The sequence below is a fragment of the Eucyclogobius newberryi genome, unplaced genomic scaffold (genome assembly GCF_026437365.1).
Source record: "Eucyclogobius newberryi isolate DKJ021-1_F unplaced genomic scaffold, fEucNew1.0.hap1 SCAF_9, whole genome shotgun sequence".
Taxonomy (NCBI): Eukaryota; Metazoa; Chordata; class Actinopteri; order Gobiiformes; family Gobiidae; genus Eucyclogobius; species Eucyclogobius newberryi.
The window spans coordinates 13,653,858-13,679,893 of NW_027316532.1; the positions used below are offsets into that span (position 1 = coordinate 13,653,858).

Here is a 26,036-nt window from a genome sequence, read left to right on the forward strand (position 1 = left end):
AGAGAGTGAGAGAGAGTGAGAGAGAGAGAGGGAGAGAGAGAGTGAGAGAGGAAGAGAGAGAGATAGAGAGAGAGAGAGGAAGAGAGAGAGAGTGAGCGAGAGAGGAAGAGAGAGAGAGAGAGCGAGAGAGAGAGAGAGAGAGAGAGAGAGGCGTGGCCTTCACAGACTGGTCTCAGGAGCAGACTGCTCTCACTCTTTCACACAGAACACAGAACGCCATTCACTTCACTTTTTGGGATATTTTTAAAACCTTGCTTTTTCATGTTTTAGCTTTATTAGACACCTACACCTATTTATGGACTATTTTGAAATCTTCATCTTCAGCTCTCCACTTTGGGGTTTGTAACTCTAACTCTTTGTTCTATGTTCTGAAGATAGATTTTTAAAAATTAATTACTAATGCTTGTTATTATTTTTTCTTTATACATTTTTTCAGCTTTCCCCGAGTTTTGTAACTGCTATTTCAAAGCTATATTTGTTTATTTTGGTCACCATTTAGCTGAATTTAATTGAATTTAGAAGCACACGATTTTGCTTTTTAAATTGAATTATAGTTTAGTCTCACCACATTTTTTACAGGCCATTTGATTTCATTTTGAATTCAAAGTAATCCTTAAACGTTCTTTAAACTTTAAAGGTTTTAAAGTCATTCTTGGGTGATCTATTTCAAAGACATATTTTTTGTCAAACTGTGACATGTCTGAGTCCAAGTCGTCGGGGAAGTGTACGACACTCGCCCTGACAGTGCTGAGCCTCTGGGGTGTCGCCTCCCTCATCACCATCGTGGTCTGGGCCACCGCCCCAGACTTCAAGAGCGCCACCCAGTGCCGCAAAGAGCTCCGCGACCTGACGGTCCAGCACGAGGGGTCAAAGGTCGTGTACCAGAAGAAGCAGGACGAGCTGGAGGAGAGGGTGAGCCAGGCACATGAGGAGAAGGAGCAACTGAGGGGTCAAATCCTGATGCTGAACGAGAGGCTCAATGTGACCAATCACACGCTGGAGCAAAGCAGGATGGAAAAGGTGAGTCAATGTCACTACTACTACTACTGCTACTGCTACTGCTGCTGCTACTACTACTACTTACTACTACTTACTACTGCTACTGCTACTGCTACTACTACTTACTACTGCTACTGCTACTGCTGCTGCTACTGCTGCTACTACTACTACAACTACTACTGCTACTGCTACTGCTACTGCTACTGCTGCTGCTGCTACTACTACTACTACTACTACTGCTACTGCTGCGGCTACTGCTGCTACTACTACTACTACTACTATTACTGCTGCTGCTACTGCTACTGCTGCTGCTGCTGCTGCTACTACTACTACTACTACTACAACTACTACTGCTACTGCTACTGCTGCTGCTGCTACTGCTACTGCTACTACTTACTACTGCTACTGCTACTGCTGCTACTACTGCTACTACTACTACTACTACTACTACTACTACTACTACTGCTACTACTGCTACTGCTGCTGCTACTACTGCTGCTACTACTACTACTACTACTACTACTACTACTACTACTACTACTACTACTACTGCTGCTACTGCTACTGCTGCTACTACTGCTACTGCTACTGCTACTGCTGCTACTACTGCTACTACTACTACTACTACTACTACTGCTACTGCTGCTGCTGCTACTGCTACTGCTACTACTTACTACTGCTACTGCTACTGCTACTGCTGCTACTACTGCTACTACTACTACTACTACTACTACTACTACTACTACTACTGCTACTACTACTACTACTACTGCCACTACTACTACTACTACCGCTGCTACTACTGCTACTGCTACTGCTACTGCTACTGCTACTGCTACTGCTATTACTACTACTACTACTACTACTGCTACTGCTGCTACTGCTACTACTGCTACTGCTGCTACTACTACTACTACTACTACTACTGCTGCTACTGCTACTGCTACTGCTGCTACTACTACTACTACTACTGCTGCTGCTGCTACTACTACTACTACTACTACTACTGCTGCTACTGCTACTACTACTACTGCTACTACTACTACTACTACTACTACTGCCACTACTACTATTACTACTGCTGCTACTGCTACTACTGCTACTGCTGCTACTACTGCTGCTACTACTACTACTACTACTACTACTACTAATACTACTACTACTGCTGCTACTACTACTACTACTACTACTACTACTGCCACTACTACTATTACTACTGCTACTACTGGTACTACTACTACTACTACTGCCACTACTGCTGCTGCTACTACTACTGCTACTGCTACTGCTACTACTGCTACTGCTTCTGCTTCTACTACTGCTACTAATACTAATACTACTGCTTCTACTACTTCTACTAATATTGTTTAATTATACTGATGTATGAAGGGGTGTGAATGTGGGACAATGGCTGGGAATGAGCCCATTTCTACAATCTGTGACTCATCATACTGCAGTTATTTCCTTACAGTTTTGTTTCAACAGAAACATTTTACTTTCACTTCAGTTTCTCAAAACGTCTTCATGACACATGCTTACCATTCTACCACAGAAACACAGGCACAGACATGCATACTGCACCCAGAGATCACCCAGAGATCACCCAGAGATCACCCAGAGATCACCCAGAGATCACCCAGAGATCACCCAGAGATCATAATCTAGATTAACCACTCCACCACACAGTATTTTACACAGTATTTTTCTAATACTGAAAGCAGTTATTTTCAGAGAGATATTGAAAGTAATATTATGATTACCCCAATTTCCTGTTAGAATAGCATCCTTCCTCTACTTCTTCCTGTTGACATTTTAGACCGAAAGAGAGAAGACAAGCCTGCACATTTACTCCGAAACTGCATTTAATTGACAACATTTCTATCCAAATGGATCTTTCTCAGGTTATGTGGCATTTTCAGACCAAACAACAAAATATCAGCTCAATTCTCATGCAATATGTTATTTTTTTTTAAGAAAGCAAAAGAAATGTTATCTTTACCTCAATATGACCCAGGGGTGGCAAACCTTTTGTGTTCGAGTGCCTCTGAGGGTGCCACCATAGAGGCACGTCACATGATAAACAGCAGGTTTGGTATTAGAGAAACTCATTAATTCATGATGCTATTCAAAGTGTTCAATTAACCAATTTATCATCCACGCTTCATATTTGGCCTCTTGGCCAGGACTCCCTTGAGTAAGAGGTTTTTAATCTCAATGGGGCTCTCTTGGTTAAGTAAAGGTTAAATAAATACATCAAAATATTCTGGGCTGGTATAAATTTGAAATATACCTTAAATGTAAATCCCTGCATTCTGATGCTTTTTGGTGCTATTTGGCTTATACTATATTTATTTTCTCTGCATAATGTTTACTCCCCATAATGTATTCTTGGAATAATACCCTCTTAAGTTGTATTCCATTTTAGCTTAAAGTTAACATGAGATGACAAGTCCTATTCTGAGATGAACCCTGCACTTTAGCTGCTTCTTCTTATGTCAATGTACTTATCTTTATTCCTCTGTTGCTCTCTGGTCTTTTCACAATAAGACTCGTTGAGCAGCCAGAATATGAACATTTACTCACAGCGAGCCTGTGGCCGCTGCCGTGAATTGGAGCGAGCGAGGCCTAGCATGGGTCGGAGTAGTGTGCTAGCATGAGTCGGTGTAATGGTGAATGGGATGAGGAGTGGAAGAGAAAATGAGCGGCGCTGGCACGGAATATGGCAGAAGCCCGAAGGCCATGTGAGCATGTGTGAGAAGCCAAGGCGAACATGGTGAGATGAGGTAGCGTGAAAAGCAGGAGCTGGGGTAAAAAGTGAGACGGGAGGTGCCATCAAGCCAGTATGCATATGTGAAGATGAGAAACAGCCGGAATTGCAAGACATAGAATATTTGAAGATGCCTGTGGCTAGCATGTGGCAGTGAAGCCGAACAGCTGAATGTGACGTGATGGTAATGTAGTGAAAGCATGAACTTTGAGCCTACGAGTTGTGAAGGTTGCATAAGTTGGCAGAAAAAGAAGAGTAGGAATAGCTTGATTAGCAACTGTCAGAAAAAGTGTAGTATAGTAAGCATGAGCAGAGAGTGAAAAGATAGAATGGCTTAACTAGAATTGTAATGAATGGTAAAGAACCTGCGCATTGAAGACGGTACATTGATTTAAGTTCAGACTGGAAACAGGTCAGAATATGAAAGAAAACGGCTGGGAGATGCTGGGATTGACCAAGCCACCAGCAGCCAAGATGGCCGCCCATTCAAGTCAATGAGAGCTACTCAGTAGCGCATGTCGCCAGTTAGCCTAATTAGCTCTTTGGACACTGCAGCCCAGAAGTGACGTAGGTCTGCGTCCGGTTAGCGTACCAGGTGATCGTACTGACCAATCAGACAGTGTGAGATAAAGCGAAATATTAAACGACTAGTTTTAAGAAAACTGAAGGATTTTGAACCGGAAAAAAGTAAATCTATTTATAGTCATGGCTCAATATTTTAGTGTTATTATTCAGTGTTTTGTGGTTTATCGCAAATAAAATATAAAACCATAAAAAATGTCTAGTTAGTAAACTTTTTCATTGTCAATGGAAATAATTCTGGTCCTTATTAAATACATGGAATGTATGATCTAAAATTGATTTTCTTAAATTAAGGATTTTTAATCATATCATTCTACAACATGTCAAATGTATTCAGATGACATGTTTATCTACATGCAAAACATGCTAAAGTCATGATTAAGTCCGTATTTAGGTTTCTTGTCTGTGTAATACAGATAACAACACTGATGGACACGAAACGTAACATCGATTAGTTTATGCCTGGCAAAACATTCCATTTCCATAGCATTTATTACGTGATTTAGTTTTTCAGGCAGAAACATTTCAAGACATCACTTCTGAGCAGTAGATCCGCGGCCCTCAGAACCGTGGTGGTCATTAGTTCCATGATTTGTTCAATGATTAAACTCATAGATTCATATTTTTACGCCTGTAGCTCAGTCGTGGCATTTGGGCTATTTCAAGGCATCTCGGCCCGTTCACATCACCTACACGCGCTCTGATTGGTCTAGACGGTCACGAGCTGGGCTAGAGCGGCGCGCTAGAGCATAGCCGAAGCTAACAGCTTAAAATGCGTTCTAAAGACAACTGAAGAATCTTAAAATTGGAAAAAGTCAATGACCCATAAATAAGTAAGAATTGCCGCCATATCCGACTTTTTTGAAAGCTCTACGTGCCCTGTCAGCCGAACACGAGCAGTTTTTAGTTACATTGCGCTATAGGGAAAAAAAGCTTTCTGGACGCACGATGCAGTACCAATGGAGTGGCCACTGGGGTAGTCTGCGACATGCTGCGGCTAGCCACAACCACACCCCCACCAGTTAGAGGTTGACGCGGGGTCCAGCAACATCGTCAACTACATACTTCAGCTGGACATCAGATGTTCTGACCATGTGGCTGCGCATGCCACTCAAAATTCCTCCGTGCCTAGGTTTGCCAACCCCTGATATCGAATGACAAAAACACGCAGCAGCAGCAGCAGCAGCAGCAGCAGCAGCAGCAGCAGCAGCAGCAGCAGCAGCAGCAGCAGCTCAGCAGCAGCAGCTCAGCAGCAGCAGCAGCAGTAGTCGTGGTTGTCAAAGTAGTCATCAAAGTAGTAGTAGTATTGGTAGCAGTAGTAGCAGGGGGGGGTATTGGGGGGCTATTTGACATGACCGTGTTTTTGTTTTGTTTTTTCTAATGTCCAAAATTGAATATTTAACATTGACTGTATAAATACATATCTTAAATACACATTTTCAACTGAATTAATTAAGTAAACACACTTTATTTCCACTTTTGGTAATGATAATACTATGACTTAGAGGCACATACCATTTGTGAGAAAATACATTTGACATAAAAATTACATTTTACACTTTATAGAATATCAGATTGTAAAGAGCAAAACAAAAATCTCAGGGATTTTGTAACTTATAGTGCAGAGTAACATTGCCACATTAACAGGAAATAAAAACACAAACAATTGTTTTTTGTTTTTTTTACATTTCTATAGACTATTTTTTTAATAGTTTTTTCATTGAAAGAATAAACGCAGACCAATCAATACTTGTGTGTAAATAAGGATACAGTCCAGTAACATTGTCAAAAATTGAAAAAAGAGAGCAAGAAGGAGAAGAAAAAAAAAGAGAAAAAAAAAAGAAAGAAAAAGAAAAGAAAGAAAGTGCGGAGTGGGCGGAATCAGAGAAAATACAAAGTGTGTATTGTTTGAGATGACCGTTTTTAGAATAATACATCCAAGTGAGAATAAGATACAAGGTTAGAGGACACCTGACCCATAATGTGAGTCCCATTTAGTCCAGTTTATGTCGAATTTGTCCATTTCCAAGTTCAGTCCATATGTGATTTTTTCCATTTTCCGTATGTCCATTATGATTTCGGTCCAGTCCTTTATTGTTGGTGCTTTCATGGGTTTTCTAATACATATTTTTATGAATAGAAGTTAAGCGATACTTAATGCTTAACATTAGCCTTATCCAGGAAATAAACAACAAGAAAAACACTCGTCTTTGGAGTGGAGTGTTTGCAGTCAAGGTAACAGAGTTTGACACATCACATGTCTCGGCTCAGATTTATATGAAATCAGGCGCTTGAACTTCAACACAAATATATTTTTTTTTCACAGCCAGCAAACAGTCGATCAGCTCATTCTGAATGTTTTGGACATACCTTTTGTACTCAGACATTTGTAGATGCAGTTTTAAGAAGTAAACACGGAAAACAAGGCGTGTGGCACTTCAGCGTACGGCGCGCGCACTTGTCTGTGTCTCCAGCGTAAACTACGTAGCTCTGTGGCGTAACTACTACGCTAATTTGGGCGGTGGAGAAACCGCCCATTTCAGACTATTTTCCTATGGCATTTTCCATAGTGACCTAGTCACTTTTTATTGTAATTTGATTGGCTAAAAATTCACATTGGCTCTGGGGTGATTTTCAAACAGCCCCACAGGTACGAAGAAAAGTGACATATATATACAGATATTTATATGTATATATATTATTCTTTTACACATTTAAACTAATAAGAATATGAGATCATTCTGAACAAATTATATCACACAAAAATGTATGTACTTGGCTGACAGGGGGGGCGGAGCCTCAGCGCCCTTAATGGACCAACCACCGCTAAGTAGTAGTAGTAGTCACTAGTAGTCGCAGCAGTCGTTGTAGTAGTTGTCGTCGTCGTCAGCAGCAGTAGTGGCAGTGGCAGCAATGGCAGAAACAGCGGCAGTAGCAGTAGTAGTAGTAGTAGTAGTAGTATCACTGGGGTGATTGAGCCTTCTCTGTTGCTGGTCCCAGACTCTGGAACAAACTGCCCCCCCAAGATGCGCACCATCACAACACCTTTTTAAATCTAGGCAAAAAATGTATTTTTTCATACTGGCTTTTAAAACTATGTAATGTAATGGCACTTAATTTTGTACAGTTTGTTTTTTATTTAGTTTATGTTGTGTATTGCCTAGATTTTATTGTGAAGCACTTTGATCACTTTCAGTGTTGTAAAGGGCTCTATAAATAAAGGTTGATTGATTGATTGATTGATAGTAATAACGGTAGCAGCAGTAGTGGTAGCAGTGGGAGCGACAGTAGTTGCAGTAGAAGCAGTAGCAGCGGCTGTAGCGGAAGTAGTAGTAGCAACAGATACAGTATTAGTAGTGGCAGCGGCAGATGTAGATGCAGTAGCAGCAGTAGCGGGGTCAGCCTTATGTTCCCCGGTACCTATGACCCAAGACCTGGGTCCTGTTTTTTTTTTTACTTTGGGCCTTAGGCGGGGTACACCCTGGACAGTGGCCAACTCGTTGCAGGGCCAACACAGAGACACAGACATTACAGACAGCCATTCACTCTCACATTGAGTGGCCAATTTTGCCTGACACATGCATGTGTTTGGACGGTGGGAGGAGCCGGAGAACCCGGAGAGAACCCACGGTAACACGGGGAGAACATGCAGACTCCACCCAGAGAGATCATGTGATGTTGGTCTGGTCCGGGAATCAAACCCATGATATCCTTCTTGGGAGGCCCGAGCGCTAACCGCCTTTGCCACCGTGCAGAAGTTCCTTTTTAAGCTAAATTTAATTTGTCTAGATTTGACATTTTTCCGGTCTACATTGTTGCCATGTAAGTCGATTTTTGAGGGGCTCTAATGATCTCTCTTACTATATTTTTTCTCAGGGTCTTTTTTTCAGGGTCTCAGTTACGATAGAGTCTTGCACATCATGCTTGGCTTGAAAAATTTCAAATGCTGTTATAAATGTTTATATAACATTTTTAGCATCTGGTTTAGCCTATTTTAGTGCTTAGGGGGTGTGACTGAAAAAGGTTTACTTTATAATACAATTCAGAGTTCAATCTGACCCACAAAACCTAGAGCAAAGCCCCTTGTCTGATCTGGCTTTAGAGCATGAATCACAAAACATAGAAGTAAATCTTATTTAAATTATGACCCAATTAATCATCATAATCATGATTGCAATAATTTGTTATTACCATTCGCAAAAATAAATCCATTCGCCAAAATAAATAAATGAAAAAGCAGCATTCAGACTTTAGAGGATGAAATCTTCCTTTTTTGTGGCAATTTATGTTTATATTGTTTCTGTGAAGAAATTGCAATTTTGAAATACAGTTTTGAATCAAATTAATCTGGGTAAACATTGTTTGGTCATATTGCTCAGTCCTACCCTAAAGGGTCATATGTGAAAATGACCAAACTTGGACTAAAATAAAAAGGTCTAAGCTATGACCAAGACTAAGTTGAGTAAAGTTTAGAGTAGGACTTCAGGGAGCATAGGTGAGACGTGAGATTAGATCTGAAGATCAAATGGCTTCACACTGAGATCACATCCTGTATGTGACATCAGACTCAATGTACATTTGTTTTGCACAACAGCTTGTCTTGATGACCAACATCAGCGCCCTGCAGGAGACTGTGGACACGCTGGAGCAAATACAGGCCAACCTCAGCACCCAGCTGGTCCTCAAGGAAGGTAGGAACCTCACACCCAGCTTCTCCTCAGAGATGGTAGGAACTACACACCCAGCTGGTTCTCAGAGATGGTAGGAACTACACACCCAGCTGGTTCTCAGAGATGGTAGGAACTACACACCCAGCTGGTTCTCAGAGATGATAGGAACTACACAGCCAGCTGGTTCTCAGAGATGGTAGGAACTACACACTCAGCTGGTCCTCAGAGATGGTAGGAACTACATACCCAGCTGGTTCTCAGAGATGGTAGGAACTACACACCCAGCTGGTTCTCAGAGATGGTAGGAACTACACACTCAGCTGGTCCTCAGAGATGGTAGGAAATACACACTCAGCTGGTTCTCAGAGATGGTAGGAACTACACACTCAGCTGGTTCTCAGAGATGGTAGGAAATACACACTCAGCTGGTCCTCAGAGATGGTAGAAACCACACAAGGCCAAAGCTCCTGGGACACAGAAACTAGATAGAACCAGGAGTAAAATAAGACTAGCTATGATTTTGTGGAGTAGCTGGGATTTATCCCCTAACCTTGAGTTTATTATTGAGGCACAACAACAAAAATCACAAAAGCTCTTTACCAGCTTTACATCCTGATGGACTTCAGCCGGCTCAAATATGGAGTGAGTGGTTGTTTGTCACAGCCGTTCCCACTTTTCCCTCTCTAGGGCAGTGTGTGGGTCAGTCGGCTGTTTGTCCTGAGAAGGAGATTCTCTGCGGCACACTGACTTGCTCCTCTTGTGTACAATTGCAAAATACAACAGTACTGCAGATTTTATTGACATGTATGTAATGAAAATAGTAGAAGAAGAGCCCCGAAGATCACCCATGTGTGCCGTTTGTAAAGGGCTAAACCTCACCTTACTCCATCTTTCTCTCTCTTTTTCTCTCTCTCTGAATCTCCATAAATGGACACATTCTTTATTCAGAAACAAATTTCCCTCAACCGCTGTCTCTATGGTCACGGCTGACTCATACAAACAAACTCACACACGTGTTTGGTCTTTCACGGGATAAAAATATATTTGGGTGCTCCTTAAAAAACAAGTCTGTAATTAAGAACATTTAGGCAAATTTATAGATGCAGATATTTATAGACGAGCAAGAGCAGATCAGGAGCAGAACAGGAGCAGAACAGGAGCAGAACAGGAGGAGAACTGAACAGAAGCAGAACAAGAGCAGAACAGGAGGAGAACAGACGCAGAACAGGAGGAGAACAAGAGCAGAACAAGAGCAGAACAGGAGCAGAACAGGAGCAGAACAGGAACAGAACAAGAGCAGAACATAAGCAGAACAAGAGCAGAACATAAGCAGAACAAGAGCAGAACAGGAGGAGAACAGACGCAGAACAAGATTAGAAGAAGAGCAGAGCAGGGGCAGAGCAGGAGCAGAACAGAAGCAGAACAAGAGCAGAACAGGAGGAGAACAGAACAGGAGCAGAACAGGAACAGAACAGAACAGAAGAAGAACTAGATCTGGTTTAGACCTGGTTTAGATCTGATTTAGACCTGCTTCAGACCTGAATTAGACCAGGTTTAGACCTGGTTTAGATCTGGTTTAGATCTGCTTCACCCCTGAATTAGACCAGGTTTAGACCCTGGCTCTGGTCTGATCCTTGCTCAGTTCCTGTGTGTGCATGGTTTCCTGTCTCCTGCAGAAGGCGGGTCCTTGAACACATCTGTGCCACATTCAGGGACCACATACTTTTTTCCTTTGGCGCTCAGCTTTTTTCCGCTGCTGTGTTCAAGCGTCATGGGTTTTCTCGCCTCTGATGTAACACAAACATTTCACAGGAGTCTGCTAGAGGACTGGAAAAACTGACTGGTTAAGACCTAGTTTGGGCTTGGTTTCATTCTGGTCTTGAAGCCACTTGTAGGGCCATACAGACTTGGTTTAGAACTTGTTTAGAGAATATCACCATAATACAGCCAACAAAAATGAATGGGTTTTTGGGGGTCCAAAATGTTCATGAAAACTGTCTATAATAATTATTGGATTTTTATTTGGTTTTCTTCATATACATATATAAAAGTATTTGGGTGCTAAAAAGCACCTTTAAAAATAAAATAAATAATAATTTTAAAAACTTATTAAAAAAAAAATTAAACATAAAACACAAAAAACAGAACACAAATGGAGAAAATTAAATTAAAATTTAAGTCCCATTTGGTCCATAGTTGGTCAAATATGTCCAATGAATGTCATTTTTTCTATTTGTCTGATGACTGTTACTATGTCAAATCCAGTCCTTGATTGTTGGTGTGGTTTGTGTCCATTTCAATTCTATTCAATTTATTTTGTAACGCCCAAAATCACAACTGCGGTTTCCTCGAGGAGCGACAGTGAAAAACAGATTTAAACAATGCTCATAGGGACTTGGCAATGTCCCAGCATCCCATGTCCTTAGACAAATGTCCCAAGCTCCCCTGTCCTTAGACAAATGTCCCAGCATCCCATGTCTTTAGAGAAATGTCCCAGCATCCCATGTCCTTAGACAAATGTCCCAAGCTCCCCTGTCCTTAGACAAATGTCCCAGCATCCCATGTCCTTAGACAAATGTCCCAAGTTCCCCTGTCCTTAGACAAAATTAATGTCCCAACATCCCGTGTCCTTAGACAAATGTCCCAAGCTCCCCTGTCCTTAGACAAATGTCCCAGCATCCCGTATCCTTAGACAACTGTCCCAAGCTCCCCTGTCCTTAGACAAATGTCCCAGCATCCCGTATCCTTAGACAAATGTCCCAAGTTTCCCTGTCCTTAGCCAAATATCCCAAGCTCCCCTGTCCTTAGACAAATGTCCCAGCATCCCGTATCCTTAGACAAATGTCCCAGCATTCCATGTCCTTAGACAAATGTCCCAAGCTCCCCTGTCCTTAGACAAATGTCCCAGCATCCCGTATCCTTAAACAAATGTTCCAAGCTCCCCTGTTCTTAGACAAAATGAATGTCCCAGCATCCCGTGTCCTTAGACAAATGTCCCAAGCCCCCCTGTCCTTAGACAAATGTCCCAGCATCCCGTATCCTTAGACAAATGTCCCAAGCTCCCCTGTCCTTAGACAAAATGAATGTCCCAGCATCTCGTGTCCTTAGAAAAATGTCCCAAGCCCCCCTGTCCTTAGACAAATGTCCCAGCATCCCGTATCCTTAGACAAATGTCCCAAGTTTCCATGTCCTTAGACAAATGTCCCAAGCTCCCCTGTCCTTAGACAAATGTCCCAAGCTCCCCTGTCCTTAGACAAATGTCCCAGCATCCCGTATCCTTAGACAAATGTCCCAAGTTTCCCTGTCCTTAGACAAATGTCCCAAGGTCCCCTGTCCTTAGACCCTCCGTCTCGGCCAGGAAAGATTACCAAACCTCTTTGGGAAAAAGTAGAAACCTGGAGGAGTTCCACAGTGAAGGAGAGATCTGACTCAGATCAGAATCAGAATCAGAATCCCCCCGCCTACATCACCCCTCCCTCACAAACAATAACAACGTTCAGGGGGTCAAAAGTGGGGTGGTTTGTAATAATAACGGAAACTATTTCTATGCTTTTCCGCTATAAAAACTCGAGCTAGAGTCACGTGATTTTGTCACATTCTGCCCGTCACAAATTAACCTGTTATACATTTTTCAGTTGTCTCCCACAAATAAATTCTCTTTTATGAATTATTAAAAATCTAATTTGGAGAGGCCGTTAGAGAACCATTTTATTAACTAGCCTCTACATTTGCATATCATTGCGTTCAGCTTTGAAATCTTCACAAACTCTCTATTAAGATTTCCCCCGAAAAAATTGTTTAAGAAACGTAGATTTTTAGAAATGTTCCCAAAATTTTGATTTTGTTTAAATTTACGATGACCATACCCAAAGGCGTATTAGCTTCAAATTCATAACATTTTCATTGTTTTGTATCTTATGGCCAAGTCTGAGTAGATGCCAAATGTACGACGAGGTGCACTTTTGGGACCGCGGTTGGGTTTGCAGAGGTGGCCCCAGCAGGGGAGGGGGCGTCAAATCTGCAGAAGAAGGAGTTGGGAGATCCGACTCCCTCAGACAGACAGGCGGACACCCTCTCTCAGGAGGAGAACCAGTTTTTCCAGGCAGATGAAGAACCGTTCAATGGACCAGAGACCGCCCCTCCAGACAGCCAACTTCTTCGAGGAGTTCAGGAGCATCCCAGTCCACAGTTCATCAATGGGCCTGTCCCAATTCCCGACAGGGAAGTGAAAAGAGAAGAAGAAGAAAAGGCAATGAACAGATTGCAAGTGAAATCAAATATTAAATATTGTTTGATAGAATAAGTAGTCAGAAGCAGAGGATAGTGCTCAAGCTGCCATACTTCCCCTATAGTTGCTCCTAGGGCAGCGTAGCTTAAACTGTATGTTTATATTTCTGTTCCTAACTGGCCTGACCATAAGTCATTTCAATCATTTCAAAGAGGAACGTTTTAAGCCTGGATTTAAATGAAGAGACTGTGTCGGCCTCTTTAACATGGACAGGAGCTGATTCCATTACACAGGAGCTCTACCTCCCAGGGCCGGCCCAGCCTATAAGCGAACTAAGCAGCCGCGTAGGGCCCCGAGGCGTTAAAAGGGCCCCCAATCTGGCAACCCGTTTTATGCGAAGTGCAAGCGCTGCGTGCGCCACTGGTGTAGTAGCGCTGCTGGCGCGGCAGCGCACACAGCGGTAACATAACGCACAAACCGCATTTATTTGTAATGACAATCTGGCAACCAGGGCACCAGACCTGCGCTGATTGGGCAACTTCATTGTGCGCGAGGAGCTCGAGAGCAAAACATAAACACAACACAACGTGGTCCCTGCGTGGTCCTCATGCCAGGGGAATATATCTCCCCGATGCCGAAAAACGAAAGAAGAAACTTCTTGACGATGTAAAGAAACTGCAAACTCAACAACACTCTCCAGGTATTGAACTTCTCTTACAAAGAGACGGTTAATGCTGCTGTTTGAAACAACACAAGTCTGTCACGTTAGTTCGCTCAGGCTGGAGGCGACGAGAGCTCTGCACCGCGCATAATGATATGTCTGAATGAAAGATAATAAGCTTAACATTTACACCAGCCCCGTAGTGTTAGCTGCAGGTGAGGCCGGTGAGGGGCGTCTGTGCCCCGGGTCACTAAGAGGCGGAGATCCGGTCCGGACGAGCGCCGTCTTGTCCGGAACCTCTGACGTGAGACTTTGGAGTGAACAGTGTGCGGCCCTGTCCCGGGCCCCTGTCCCCTGTCCCGGGCCCCTGTCCCCTGTCCCGGGCCCCTGTGCAGCCTCAGTTAGAGATGAGCGGGTTTGAGTTTGCGTCCCTCTCTCTCACATCACCATGTGTGAGATCAATCGTGACTCGTGATGTCTGCTAAAACTGTGAGGAGACCTTGCTCAACACCCGGTCTGGAGAGACGGGGGATGGCGGAGGAGAGTGGATCGGGGATGGAGGACGTTCTGGACGGCGTGGAGGAGCAGCCTTTTCTGCCTGCACGTGCCCGGAAACGTGGAAGGTCCCTTGGCTCGTCCGAGGGTTCTGGGAATGAGCAGCAGGATGGGGCTGAGGCTGTTGATGTCCGGGGTGAGAGCAGAGACTGTGGGGTGGTCATGGAGCTTGCACAGGATGATGCATCCTTTGGGGAGTGGAATTCAGTGGCATTGTCGGGGAGCCTGGCTGTAGCTGTGGGAGTGGTCGGGAGTGCGAGTGTCCTTGGAGATGGCTCGCTGCTGGTCGTGTGCAGGGACGCGGCTCAGCAACGGGGGGCGATTGGAACTGAACGTCTGGGTGGAAGGGACATTCTTGTGTCTGATGCTGAAAGAGGCACGGTCAGGGGGGTTGTCGTGGGTGTCCCTGCGGCGACGTCTGTGGATGAAGTTGGGGAGAATTTGACTGGAGTTGCGGTGGTGGACGCTGGGCGTTTGAGGGTGACCCGGTTTGGGGTGGGATGTGACAGCTTGTCGGTAGTGGTGGCACTTGAAGGGAGGTGCCTGCCTGGTGAGGTGTTCGTTGGGTACATGTGCTATAGCGTCGGGCCATATGTTCCGCCGCCCCTGCGTTGCTTTGGGTGCCAGCGCTTTGGGCATATTGCAGCGGTCTGTGGAGGGAGGCAGAGATGTGGTGGATGTGCAGGAGACCACGGGTGTGGGAGGTGTGACGTGGGTGCAAGGCTGAAGTGCTGTGACTGTGGGGAGGAACATGGCTCTGCCTTCGGGGGATGCGGGTTTGGCGGAAGAGCTGCTGAGGTGCAGAAAATGGGGGTCTCTCGGGGTGTATCCTATGCAGATGCAGTCAAGAGGGTTTCAGGTGGCGAGTTTGGAGTAAATACAGAGAGGGGAGCCAGCGCTGCTCCCAGCCAGGGCGAAATGAGAAGGGCCAGCGTGGCTCCCAAGAAGTGTGAAGGTTTCAAGAGTGGAGGTCCCAAGTGTGCAGGTTCCAGAATTAATGAGAATACCCTGGTTGTGGATAGAGAGGATTTTGTACTCTTTATGGTGGATGTTGTAAACTGTGCTGCTCAGACTCAAAGCAGAACTGAAAGGATCAGGATCATTGCTAAAGCTGCAGGGAGATTCCTTGGAACAAAGGAGCTTGATTGGGCAGATATAGAAAACAGGCTAAAGGCGCTAAATGGGAGTCGGAGTGATGGGGGTCTGCTTGTGGGGAGTCAGAGTGGTCAGAGTGACGAGATGGGGGTGGGGGTGGTCTCCTGTCCTCGCCCAGTCTCGTAGACGCACGGCTACCAAGCAGCGACATCAGTGGACATATTAAAGCCTATAGAATGAAGCCTAAAGAATAAAGCTGTACGGTGGAAGCACCGAACGTCAAAGAAGGAGAGGAAGATGAAGAAGAGTCTCCCTGGAATAAAGCCGGTTGTTGTTGTTGTTGTTGTTGTTGTTTTATGGCGGTTGGCATCCGAGTGTTGCATTACCGCCAGACTTTATTCCTCAGACGTTTCGTAGTCCTCAGACTCTGTCGTAGTCCGTAAAATTACTCCTCCCATCGCTTTGGCGTTACAAAGCCCATGAGGTCATGATGTGTTTTTGTGACTAGAATAGTTGTTGTGTCAGAGACCAACCGGCTTTATTCCAGGGAGACTCTTCTTCACCTTCCTCGCCCTCTTTGACGTTCGGTGCTTTGGAAGTACAAAGCCCATGAGATCATGGGACGTCTTTGTTGTTTGGTCTCTGAAACAACAACAACTATTCTAGTCACAAAGACATATCATGACCTCATGGGCTTTGTAACACCAAAGCAATGGAAGGAGTACTTTTACGGACTACGACAGAGTCTGAGGACTACGACAAAGTCTGAGGAATAAAGTCTGGCGGTAATGCAACACTTGGATGCCAACCGCCATAAAACAACAACAACAACAACAACAACAACAACAACAACTTAAAGTGGAATGAGAGGAACGTAAAGGTTTATGCACGTAAGGTCCATCAGCCAATCACATCGCAGCATTGTTTCATGTCCAGTGTGTGATGTTCAGATCAGAACAAACATTTATATTGTAATTCACTTTTAATAGAGCAATAAAACATTTAAATTTATTTAAAAAGCATCATTAGACTATTTGTTGTAAATTATAATAAATTGATAGTGAAAAATAACCAGACATATTATGATTACATCTGTTATAGAATAATACTATATATTTTTATATAAAAGTGGCAAAGTTGCAGAAACGCAGTTGCTTCACTATAGCAAGGTTTGGACCTTCACTTCTCGTTCTGTTCATTCTCTGGGAATAACATGTTTGCACTGTCTAGCTTTATGAGTGTTATCAAGCAATGCTTATGCCATTTGTTTAATTTAATATAACTTGCTTTGTCACTTTGGCAAGAAGGAACAGTTGGGAGCAGTAAAAGATAAATTTGTAAGGATAACTATTAATTTTACATTTTCAGTTAAAATGAATCAATTTGACCATAATTATTTTTCATAGCCATTATTGTATTGAGTAATTAAGTACACTAATGTATTAATAACTGGCTTTAGTCACTTTCTCCTGGCACAGTTTCATCACATCATCATTTTATAGCATTACAACCTCAACATTTTACTCTTTCTTTAACGGCTGGACCACATTAAAATGCACCAGAAGACCCAAAAAAGGTCTGAAAATCTCCCCCAGACCCCCCCTGTTTATTAATTTAAACTGCTAATGTGGCTGTAGACCCTTAACGCCCACAAATACGCCCAAAAACGTATCTGGGACGTGTTATTTGTACAGGGAGTAGAGGTGATGTCAGCGGAATACCAAGTTGCATTGTGGGATTTAAGTTATCAATATTTGAGCTTGTGAGGTGCTGAGAATAAATTAACTGGCAAACAGATGCCCTGGAGTTTTGGTGCGCTTTGTTTGCGTTGAAGAAAGTTCCCATATGTGAATTGTTTACTGACAATGGCAATAAAACTGATTCTGATGACGTGGTGAGGGGCCCCCAAAAATGTTTTCGCTTAGGGCCCCCTGAAGGCTTGGGCCGGCCCTGCTACCTCCTACTGTGCTTTTAGAGACTCTTGGGACCACCAGAAGGCTCTACCTCCGACTGTGCTTTTGAGACTCGGCCAGCATTTTGAGAGCGAAAAGCTCTGTTTGGATGATATGGGTTACATAGCCACTTTCTACTGAAGTATTTATTATATTAAGAATAGAGTCTATAATTAGGGGGAGAATGTCTTTGATGAGCTTGGAATGGGGTCTAGGACACAAGTTGAGCTTTTAGAGGACATAATGGCTGAAGTTCTCTCTCTTGATCAACAGCTGTGAACATTTCTAAATTTACAGGTGGATTTATATGGGACGTTAGATTTACAGCTTGGGCTTGTTCAGGGCGAATATCGGGGGTAATTTCATCTAATTTATCTCTGATTGTTTTTATTTTATTGTTAAAAAATAGAAGGGAAGGAAAAGAGCTGAGAGTAGCAGGAAGTGAGGGCTCTACTGCGCTGTGACAGTTTGTTACCATGGCTACAGCGCTGAAAAGAAATCTAGTGTTACTTTAGTTGACTTCTATTAGATGTGAATAGTCTCTGGTTTGGGCCTCACACAGAGCTGCTGGTAGGACAGGAGCAACTTTTCCACACTTTTAGGGATTCTTCTGTGTGGGAGGGGCCAAAGGGTCTTTATCATGTTCTAACTCTTTGTTTATGTGAACGCAGTTTTTCGTTGTACCTGGAGGAGGCGTTTTGGCCTAATGACCTTCTGTTTTAACGGAGCTGCAACATCAAGTGCAGAGTTCAGGAAATTCATTGTCAGGTGGACGGATTGGTCACTTGCCCTGGACTAAAGCTGCAGGATCACATGACATGATCACATGACATGATCACATGACATGATCACATGACATGATCACATGACATGTCACTGAATATTGGCTCTATAATTTATTTGAACTTTGAGATCGATTTTTCGGATATTGTCCTCTTCATTATAACTTTATTCTGTGATGCTGGAGGATCTTTAAGAATAAACTGAAATGTAATTAGGAAATGATCTGCCACAGTTTCTCCAACAGTTAGCATTTCCTTGCGAATTATGAGCACTGAAAAAACATGATACATTTTCCCAAAAAATTCTCTCCAGACATGTGACTTTGTGGTCCTCAACTGGGATGTACACACATTTTCGCACTCTTTGTCCATCTAACCTTTTTAATATATTTAGTAGAGTAGCTGGCCAGATTAGCAAAACATTGATATTATTCCCCTTCAAAATTCTGATTTATAAGCATTGATAAAAATGTCAGAGAATGTCATTACTTTGTTTAATTTCTTGATTATAATTTGGATTATTATTTTGTAAGCACAGATTTTACCAAGGGATTCTTAACTTCCTCCAAATTACTCAACCGTTTGTCTTCTGCCAGTGAGGCCTGTACAAGTTTCATATTCTGGGTCACACAGTACAACAACTCTCTGATTTGAGATGAAATAAAGTAATTTTTCAGACAAGGATCTTTACTTTGTCCTGATGGCTGAAAAGCTTCATTATGAGCGGTGGGTTAGGGTTAGATGTTTCCTAGCCTCGGCTTGTTCACGATCCCCAACACGGTGGCTCAGCTCCACGCGCAGTGTCTCTGGGAAGTTTTCTTTTCTGAATAAATCCGTAATAAAGCGCTGAACAAAAAACGTGCAGTCCGTTCCCTCAGATTTTTCTGGAACTCCCACAATTAGCAAATTAGACTGCCTTCTGTTCTCCAAATCGTCCACCTTTGACTGTAGTAAGGTTACGGTTTTCTCCAGGACTTTAACGTGTTTTTGCGTGTCAGAGATGTCCTCCTCCGTTCTGCTCACGCGTTGCTGGATTTCCATAAACTGCTCGGCCAAACTACTCATTGAATTGTCAAGATGGTTCACAGATTGTTCAATGGTTCCTAGTCGACCGAGAACCTCTTGTTTGCTATTGCCTGGAACAGAGACTCCAAAGTGCGTTCACCTGCCATTGATATAGAGGACGCCACCGCAAACACGCAGTGTAGTGTTTCACCAATCAGACTGCAATAGTCTATAATATGAGGAGAGTATATGTGTTGATCATTCAATGCCTCATACTTAGCTTGTAGTCTTGTTCAAACGTTCATTTAATACAATATTTTAGGTGAGCCAAGGGTGCAGAGCTCAGTCACGCACGTCCTTCCCCGCCGCCATTTTCCCAGAGGTACTACTACCAACTGATTTCTAAAATTGTATTGTCCAAGTGCTACTACTGGTGAAAGGTGCTGTAGTGTAAGAGTTAATGTGAGGTTAACTGTAGTTAATTGTACTGTACAAGTCTCCTAGTTCTATCATTATAAGCAACATATGCAAATCATATGCTTAAATAGAGTGCACCTTCACGAAGATAATAAAATCAATTCCCTAAACCCAGCTCCATCGCCCCTGCACCACCCTGCAGCTCCATCGCCCCTGCACCACCCTGCAGCTCCCCTTCACCGCCCCGCCCCGCCCCGCCCCTGCACCATCCTGCACCTCCCCTGCAGCTCCCCTGCACCTTCCTTCCCTGCACCGCCCCTGCATCGCCCCTTCACCGCCCCGCCCCTGCACCACCCTGCACCTCCCCTGCATCGCCCCTGCACCGCCCCTGCACCACCCTGCACCGCACCTGCACCATCCTGCACCTCCCCTGCACCGCCCCTGCACCACCCTGCACCTCCCCTGCACCGCCCCTGCATCGCCCTTTCACCGCCCCGCCCTGCCCCTGCACCACCCTGCACCTCCCCTGCACCTCCCCTGCACCGCCCCGCCCCTGCACCACCCTGCACCGCACCTGCACCATCCTGCACCTCCCCTGCACCGCCCCTGCACCACCCTGCACCTCCCCTGCACCGCCCCTGCATCGCCCTTTCACCGCCCCGCCCTGCCCCTGCACCACCCTGCAGCTCCCCTGCACCTCCCCTGTATCGCCTCTTCACCACCCTGCACCTCCCCTGCACCACCCTGCACCACCCTGCACCGCCCCTGCACCTCCCCTGCACCGCCCCTGCACCTCCCCTGCACCACCCCCGCCCCTCCCCTGCACCGCCCCTGCACCACCCTGCACCCTGCAATAGAATACATCCACCTGACGCTGCTCAGAGCTCTCCTCCTCACTCTCTACTCACCTGCTCTGTCCTCCAGAGAGAGGACATGCTCTCACACGCACACACGCACACACGCACACACACACACACACACAAGCCCACACACACACACACACGCACGCGTGCATGCACACACACACGCGCACGCACGCACACACACACACACACACACACACACACACACACACACAAGCACGCACACCTCTGTTTCCTGTAGAGCCGGCGGTATGCCTCAATCTGACGGTCTTGCACGGCGTTGCTCTGTTATTTGTGACATGGTGTCTTACAGCCTGCCCTAACCCTAACCCTAACCCCAACCCTAACCCACACAAGGCCACATCAGTCATACTGCTGCAGGTCACTTCTACAGCTGGGTTAACGCAGCAGCTCTGGGGCAGTTTGGATTTGGGGCTAGACCGTAGACATTGGCGACTACATTGGCGACTACATTGGCGACTACATTGGCGATGCCTATGGTTGAAAACATAGCATGTAGTCATGCTTTTAAGAAATGCAAATCATAGCAATCAATTTCTCCTAAAACATTATTTGAGCATGACTTTTAGTGCAGCAATTTACACAGGAAGTCCAGCTTACTTCCTTTCCAATTTTGGAGGGAAATTGTTGCACACTGTAGGAGACTGATATGAGATGGTCATTGTGTTAGCATCAGATAAGGCCCATGCTGCAGTATGTAATGAGGACGCTAATGGAAGGAGCGAGCCATGGGAAAGGCAGGTACTCATAAACACCTCAATGTGACAAAAAAGTACGTATAAAAACAAATATCCATCTATCCATCCATCTTCTGCCGCTTTATCCAGGGCCGGGTCGCGGGGGCAGCAGTCTGAGCAGGGACTCCCAGACTTCCTCTTCCCAGATACTTCCTCTAACTCCTCCGGGGGGATCCCGAGGCGTTCCCAGGCCAGCCGAGAGACATAGTCTCTCCAGCGTGTCCTGGGTCTTCCCCGGGGCCTCTTCCCGGTGGGACATGCCTGAAAAACCTCCCGAGGGAGGCGCCCAGGAGGCATCCGGAACAGATGCCCGAGCCACCTCAGCTGGCTCCTCTCGACGTGGAGGAGCAGCGGCTCTACTCCAAGCTCCCCCCGTGTGGCCGAGCTCCTCACCTTATCTCTAAGGGAGCGCCCAGCCACATGGCGGAGGAAACTCATTTCGACCGCTTGTATCCGCGATCTTGTTCTTTCGGTCACTACCCAAAGCTCATGACCATAGGTGAGGGTAGGAACGTAGACCGACCGGTAAATAGAGAGCTTTGCCTTTCGGCTCAGCTCCCTCTTTACCACAACGGTCCGATGCAGCGACTGCATCACTGCAGCCGCTGCACCGATCCGCCTGTCGATCTCACGCTCCATCCTTCCCTCACTCGTGAACAAGACCCCGAGATACTTGAACTCCTCCACTTGGGGCAAGGACACCCCACCCACCTGGAGAGGGCAAGCCACCTTTTTCCGGTCGAGAACCATGGCCTCGGATTTGGAGGTGCTGATTCTCATCCCAGCCGCTTCACACTCGGCTGCAAACCGTCCCAGTGCATGTTGCAGGTCCGGGTTTGATGGAGCCATCAGGACAACATCGTCTGCAAACAGCAGAGATGAGATCCTGTGGTCCCCAAACCGGACACCCTCCGACCCCTGACTGCGCCTAGAAATTCTGTCCATAAAAATTATGAACAGAACCGGTGACACAGGGCAGCCCTGGCGGAGTCCAACATGCACTGGGAACAGGTCTGACTTACTGCCGGCAATGCGAACACAGCTCCTGCTCCGGTCATACAGGGACCGGAAAGCCCTGAGCAAAGGGCCCCGGACCCCGTACTCCTGGAGCACCCCCCAAAGGACACCCCGAGGGACACGGTCGAAAGCCTTCTCCAGATCCACAAAGCACATGTGGACTGGTTGGGCAAACTCCCATGAACCCTCGAGCACCCGATGGAGGGTATAGAGCTGGTCCAGTGTTCCACGACCGGGACAAAAACCACTCTGCTCCTCCTGAATCCGAGGTTCGACTATCGGTCGGATTCTCCTCTCCAGTACCTTGGAATAGACCTTACCCGGGAGGCTGAGGAGTGTGATCCCTCTGTAGTTGGAACACACCCTCCGGTCCCCCTTCTTGAACAGAGGGACCACCACCCCGGTCTGCCAGTCCAGAGGCACGGTCCCCGAACGCCACGCGATGTTGCAGAGACGTGTCAACCAAGACAGTCCTACAACATCCAGATACTTTAGGTACTCAGAGCGGATCTCATCCACCCCCGGAGCCCTGCCACCGAGGAGTTTGCGAACAACCTCAGTGACTTCAGCTTGGGTGATGGATGAGCCAGCCTCCGATTCCCCGGTCTCTACTTCCTCTTCGGAAGACGTGACTGAGGGATTAAGGAGATCCTCAAAGTATTCCTTCCACCGTCCGACGACATCCCCAGTCGAGGTCAGCAGGCCTCCACCCGCACCGTAAACGGTGTTGGTGAGACACTGCTTCCCCCTCCTGAGGCGCCGGACGGTTTGCCAGAATTTCTTTGGTGCCGACCGATAGTCCTCCTCCATGGCCTCCCCGAACTCCTCCCAGGCCCGGGTTTTTGCCTCTGCGACAGCACGAGCCGCGGCTCGCTTGGCCTGCCGATACCCGTCGATGACCTCCGGAGACCTACAAGCCAGAGTGGCCTGATAGGCCTCCTTCTTCAGTCTGACGGCATCCCTTACTTCCGGTGTCCACCACCGGGTTCGGGGGTTGCCGCCACGACAGGCACCGGAGACCTTGCGACCACAGCTCCGAGCAGCCGCATCAACAATGGAGGCGGAGAACATGGTCCACTCGGACTCAATGTCCCCAGCCTCCCCCGGGACATGGGAGAAGCTCTCCCGGAGGTGCGAGTTGAATACCCTACTGACAGAGGGCTCCACTAGACGTTCCCAACAGACCCTCACAATGCGCTTGGGTCTGCCAAGTCTGTCCGGCTTCCTCCTCCGCCAGCGGATCCAACTCACCACCAGGTGGTGATCGGTTGACAACTCTGCCCCTCTCTTCACCCGAGTGTCCAAGACACGCGGCCGGAGGTCTGATGACACGACAACAAAGTCGATCATTGACCTCCGGCCTAGGGTGTCCTGGTGCCATGTGCACTGATGGACACCCTTGTGCTTGAACATGGTGTTCGTTATGGACAATCCGTGGCGAGCACAGAAGTCCAATAACTGAACACCGCTCGGGTTCAGATCGGGGAAGCCGTTCTTCCCGATCACCCCTCTCCAGGTGTCACTGTCATTGCCCACGTGGGCGTTGAAGTCCCCCAGTAGAACAACGGAGTCCCCGTTCGGTGCACTGTCCAGTACCCCTCCCAAGGACTCCAAGAAGGCCGGGTACTCTGCACTGCTGTTCGGCCCGTAGGCCGCCACAACAGTGAGAGACCTGTCCCCCACCCGAAGGCGGAGGGACGCCACCCTCTCGTTCACCGGGGTAAACTCCAACACGTGGCGGCTGAGCTGAGGAGCTATCAGCAAGCCCACACCAGCTCGCCGCCTCTCCCCGCGGGCAACACCAGAGAAGTGGAGCGTCCAGCCCCTCTCGAGGAGATGGGTTCCAGAGCCCAAACTGTGCGTGGAGGTGAGGCCGACTATATCTAGTCGGTATCGCTCAACCTCCCGCACAAGCTCAGGCTCTTTCCCCCCCAGCGAGGTGACATTCCATGTCCCCAGAGTTAGTCTCTGTGTCTGGAGATCTGGTCGCCGAGGCCCCTGCCGTCGACTGCCGCCCGGATCTCTCTGCACCGGCCCCTTATGGATCCTCCTGTGGGTGGTGAGCCCACAGGAGGACGGCCCCACGTCGCTTTTTCGGGCTGTGCCCGGCCGGGCCCCGTGGGGTAAGACCCAGCCACCAGGCGCTCGCCATGGAGCACCCATCCCAGGCCTGGCTCCAGGATGGGGCCCCGGTGACGCCAATCCGGGCGACGTGAACTGCCTTGTTTGTGTTGTCATCATAGGGGGCTTCTGAACCGATCTTTGTCCTAGGACCTGTTTGCCTTGGGAGACCCTACCAGGGGCATGACGCCCCCGACAACATAGCCCCGGGATCATTCGGGCACTCAAACCCCTCCACCATGTTAAGGTGTCGGTTCAAAGAGAGGCAAATAGAAACAAATAAATGGAACAAAACACAAAACGGCCAGAGAGTACATATCAAAAGAAAGACAAGGTATATAAATATGTATTGTAACATTTGTAGCACAATTCATACACAAGGCAATTCATAAAACAGTTTAAGACATAAAAGAGAAAAGTGCAAAGACAATTCTTTCAGTCATTATGCACAGCTAAACAAAGCTGTTTTTAGCTTTAGATTTGAAAGGCAAAGGCAAAGCTGCTTTAAAGTATCTTCCCTGAGCCACAGGGGGCAGTGCAGAGACCTGAGAACAAGACTAATGTGATGGTACTTCCTGGTTCTAGTCAGGACCCGAGCAGCAGCGTTCTGGATGTACTGCAGCTGTTTTACAACTCGTTTGGAGAGGCCAGTGAGCAGCCGTTACAGTCTAATCTACTGGAGACAAACGCATGGATAAGTCTCTCCAAATCTGGTTTAGACACTGGTCCATATTCACCTGTTGTCAGTGAACCATAGATCTGAGCGTCGTCTGTATAAATGTGATAAGACACATTTCTTGCAGCGTATCAACTGACTTAACGGCAGCATGTAGAGGTCGGACAGAAGGGGACCCAGGCGTCAAAAAGCAGAACTCAGATCCAATAGAAACCGGCTTTGCCCGTGTCAGTGTTCAGGCGGATGTCATTTGTCACCTTGACAACAGCAGTCTCAGTGCTGTGATGAAGTCTAAAACCTGACTGAAAAACATCAAATTAGTTGTTTATTAAGAGGAAATCTGTGAGCTGTTGGTAGACAACTTTTTCAAGGATTTTGCCCCAAAATGTCAGATTAGAGTTGGGCCGGTAATGACTCAGTACTGCAGCATCAAGACTGCTCCTCTTTAGGAGAGGCTTTATGATCACTCCCACTGACCCCTGCTCTCCTTTAGGAGAGGCTTTATGACCACACTTTTCAAAGACTTTGGGAATGTTCCAGATTGAAGCGACATGTTAACTATGTGAGTGAGTGGTGCTAATAAACTGTTCAGCACTGACTTTAGAAATCTGGAGGGTCACACATGGAGGCAGCTGTAGATGAACTCAGACTGGTGATGATCTCCTGGACAGTTTTGTCAGTTACAGGTGCAAAGTGAGTCAGCTCTAAGTGTCTAGGTGGTTTTAGGGTTGTTATTTGCATTGTGGGATTGATAGCATTTTTAATGCCCTTAACATTGTCATTAAAGAATAATGCAAATTCATTACACTTGGATGTGGAAATGAATTCTAACGACAGCTGAGCTGGAGGCTTTGTTCATCTGTTACTGTGGCAACAGGACACGCCAGT

At 46.3% G+C, this 26,036-nt stretch overlaps 1 protein-coding gene across 1 annotated transcript in view; it reads left to right on the top strand.

Moving 5' to 3' along the window:
* Nucleotides 1-443: 443 nt before the first annotated feature.
* LOC140354394 (uncharacterized) overlaps nt 444-26,036 on the top strand; it is a 45,672-nt gene continuing 20,079 nt past the window's right edge. Inside the window, exons 1-2 of the mRNA XM_072439393.1 lie at nt 444-1,020; nt 8,943-9,039. Of these exons, the coding sequence (XP_072295494.1) occupies nt 697-1,020; nt 8,943-9,039 (421 nt within the window). The 5' untranslated portion in view covers nt 444-696. The remainder of the gene's footprint in view (nt 1,021-8,942; nt 9,040-26,036) is intronic.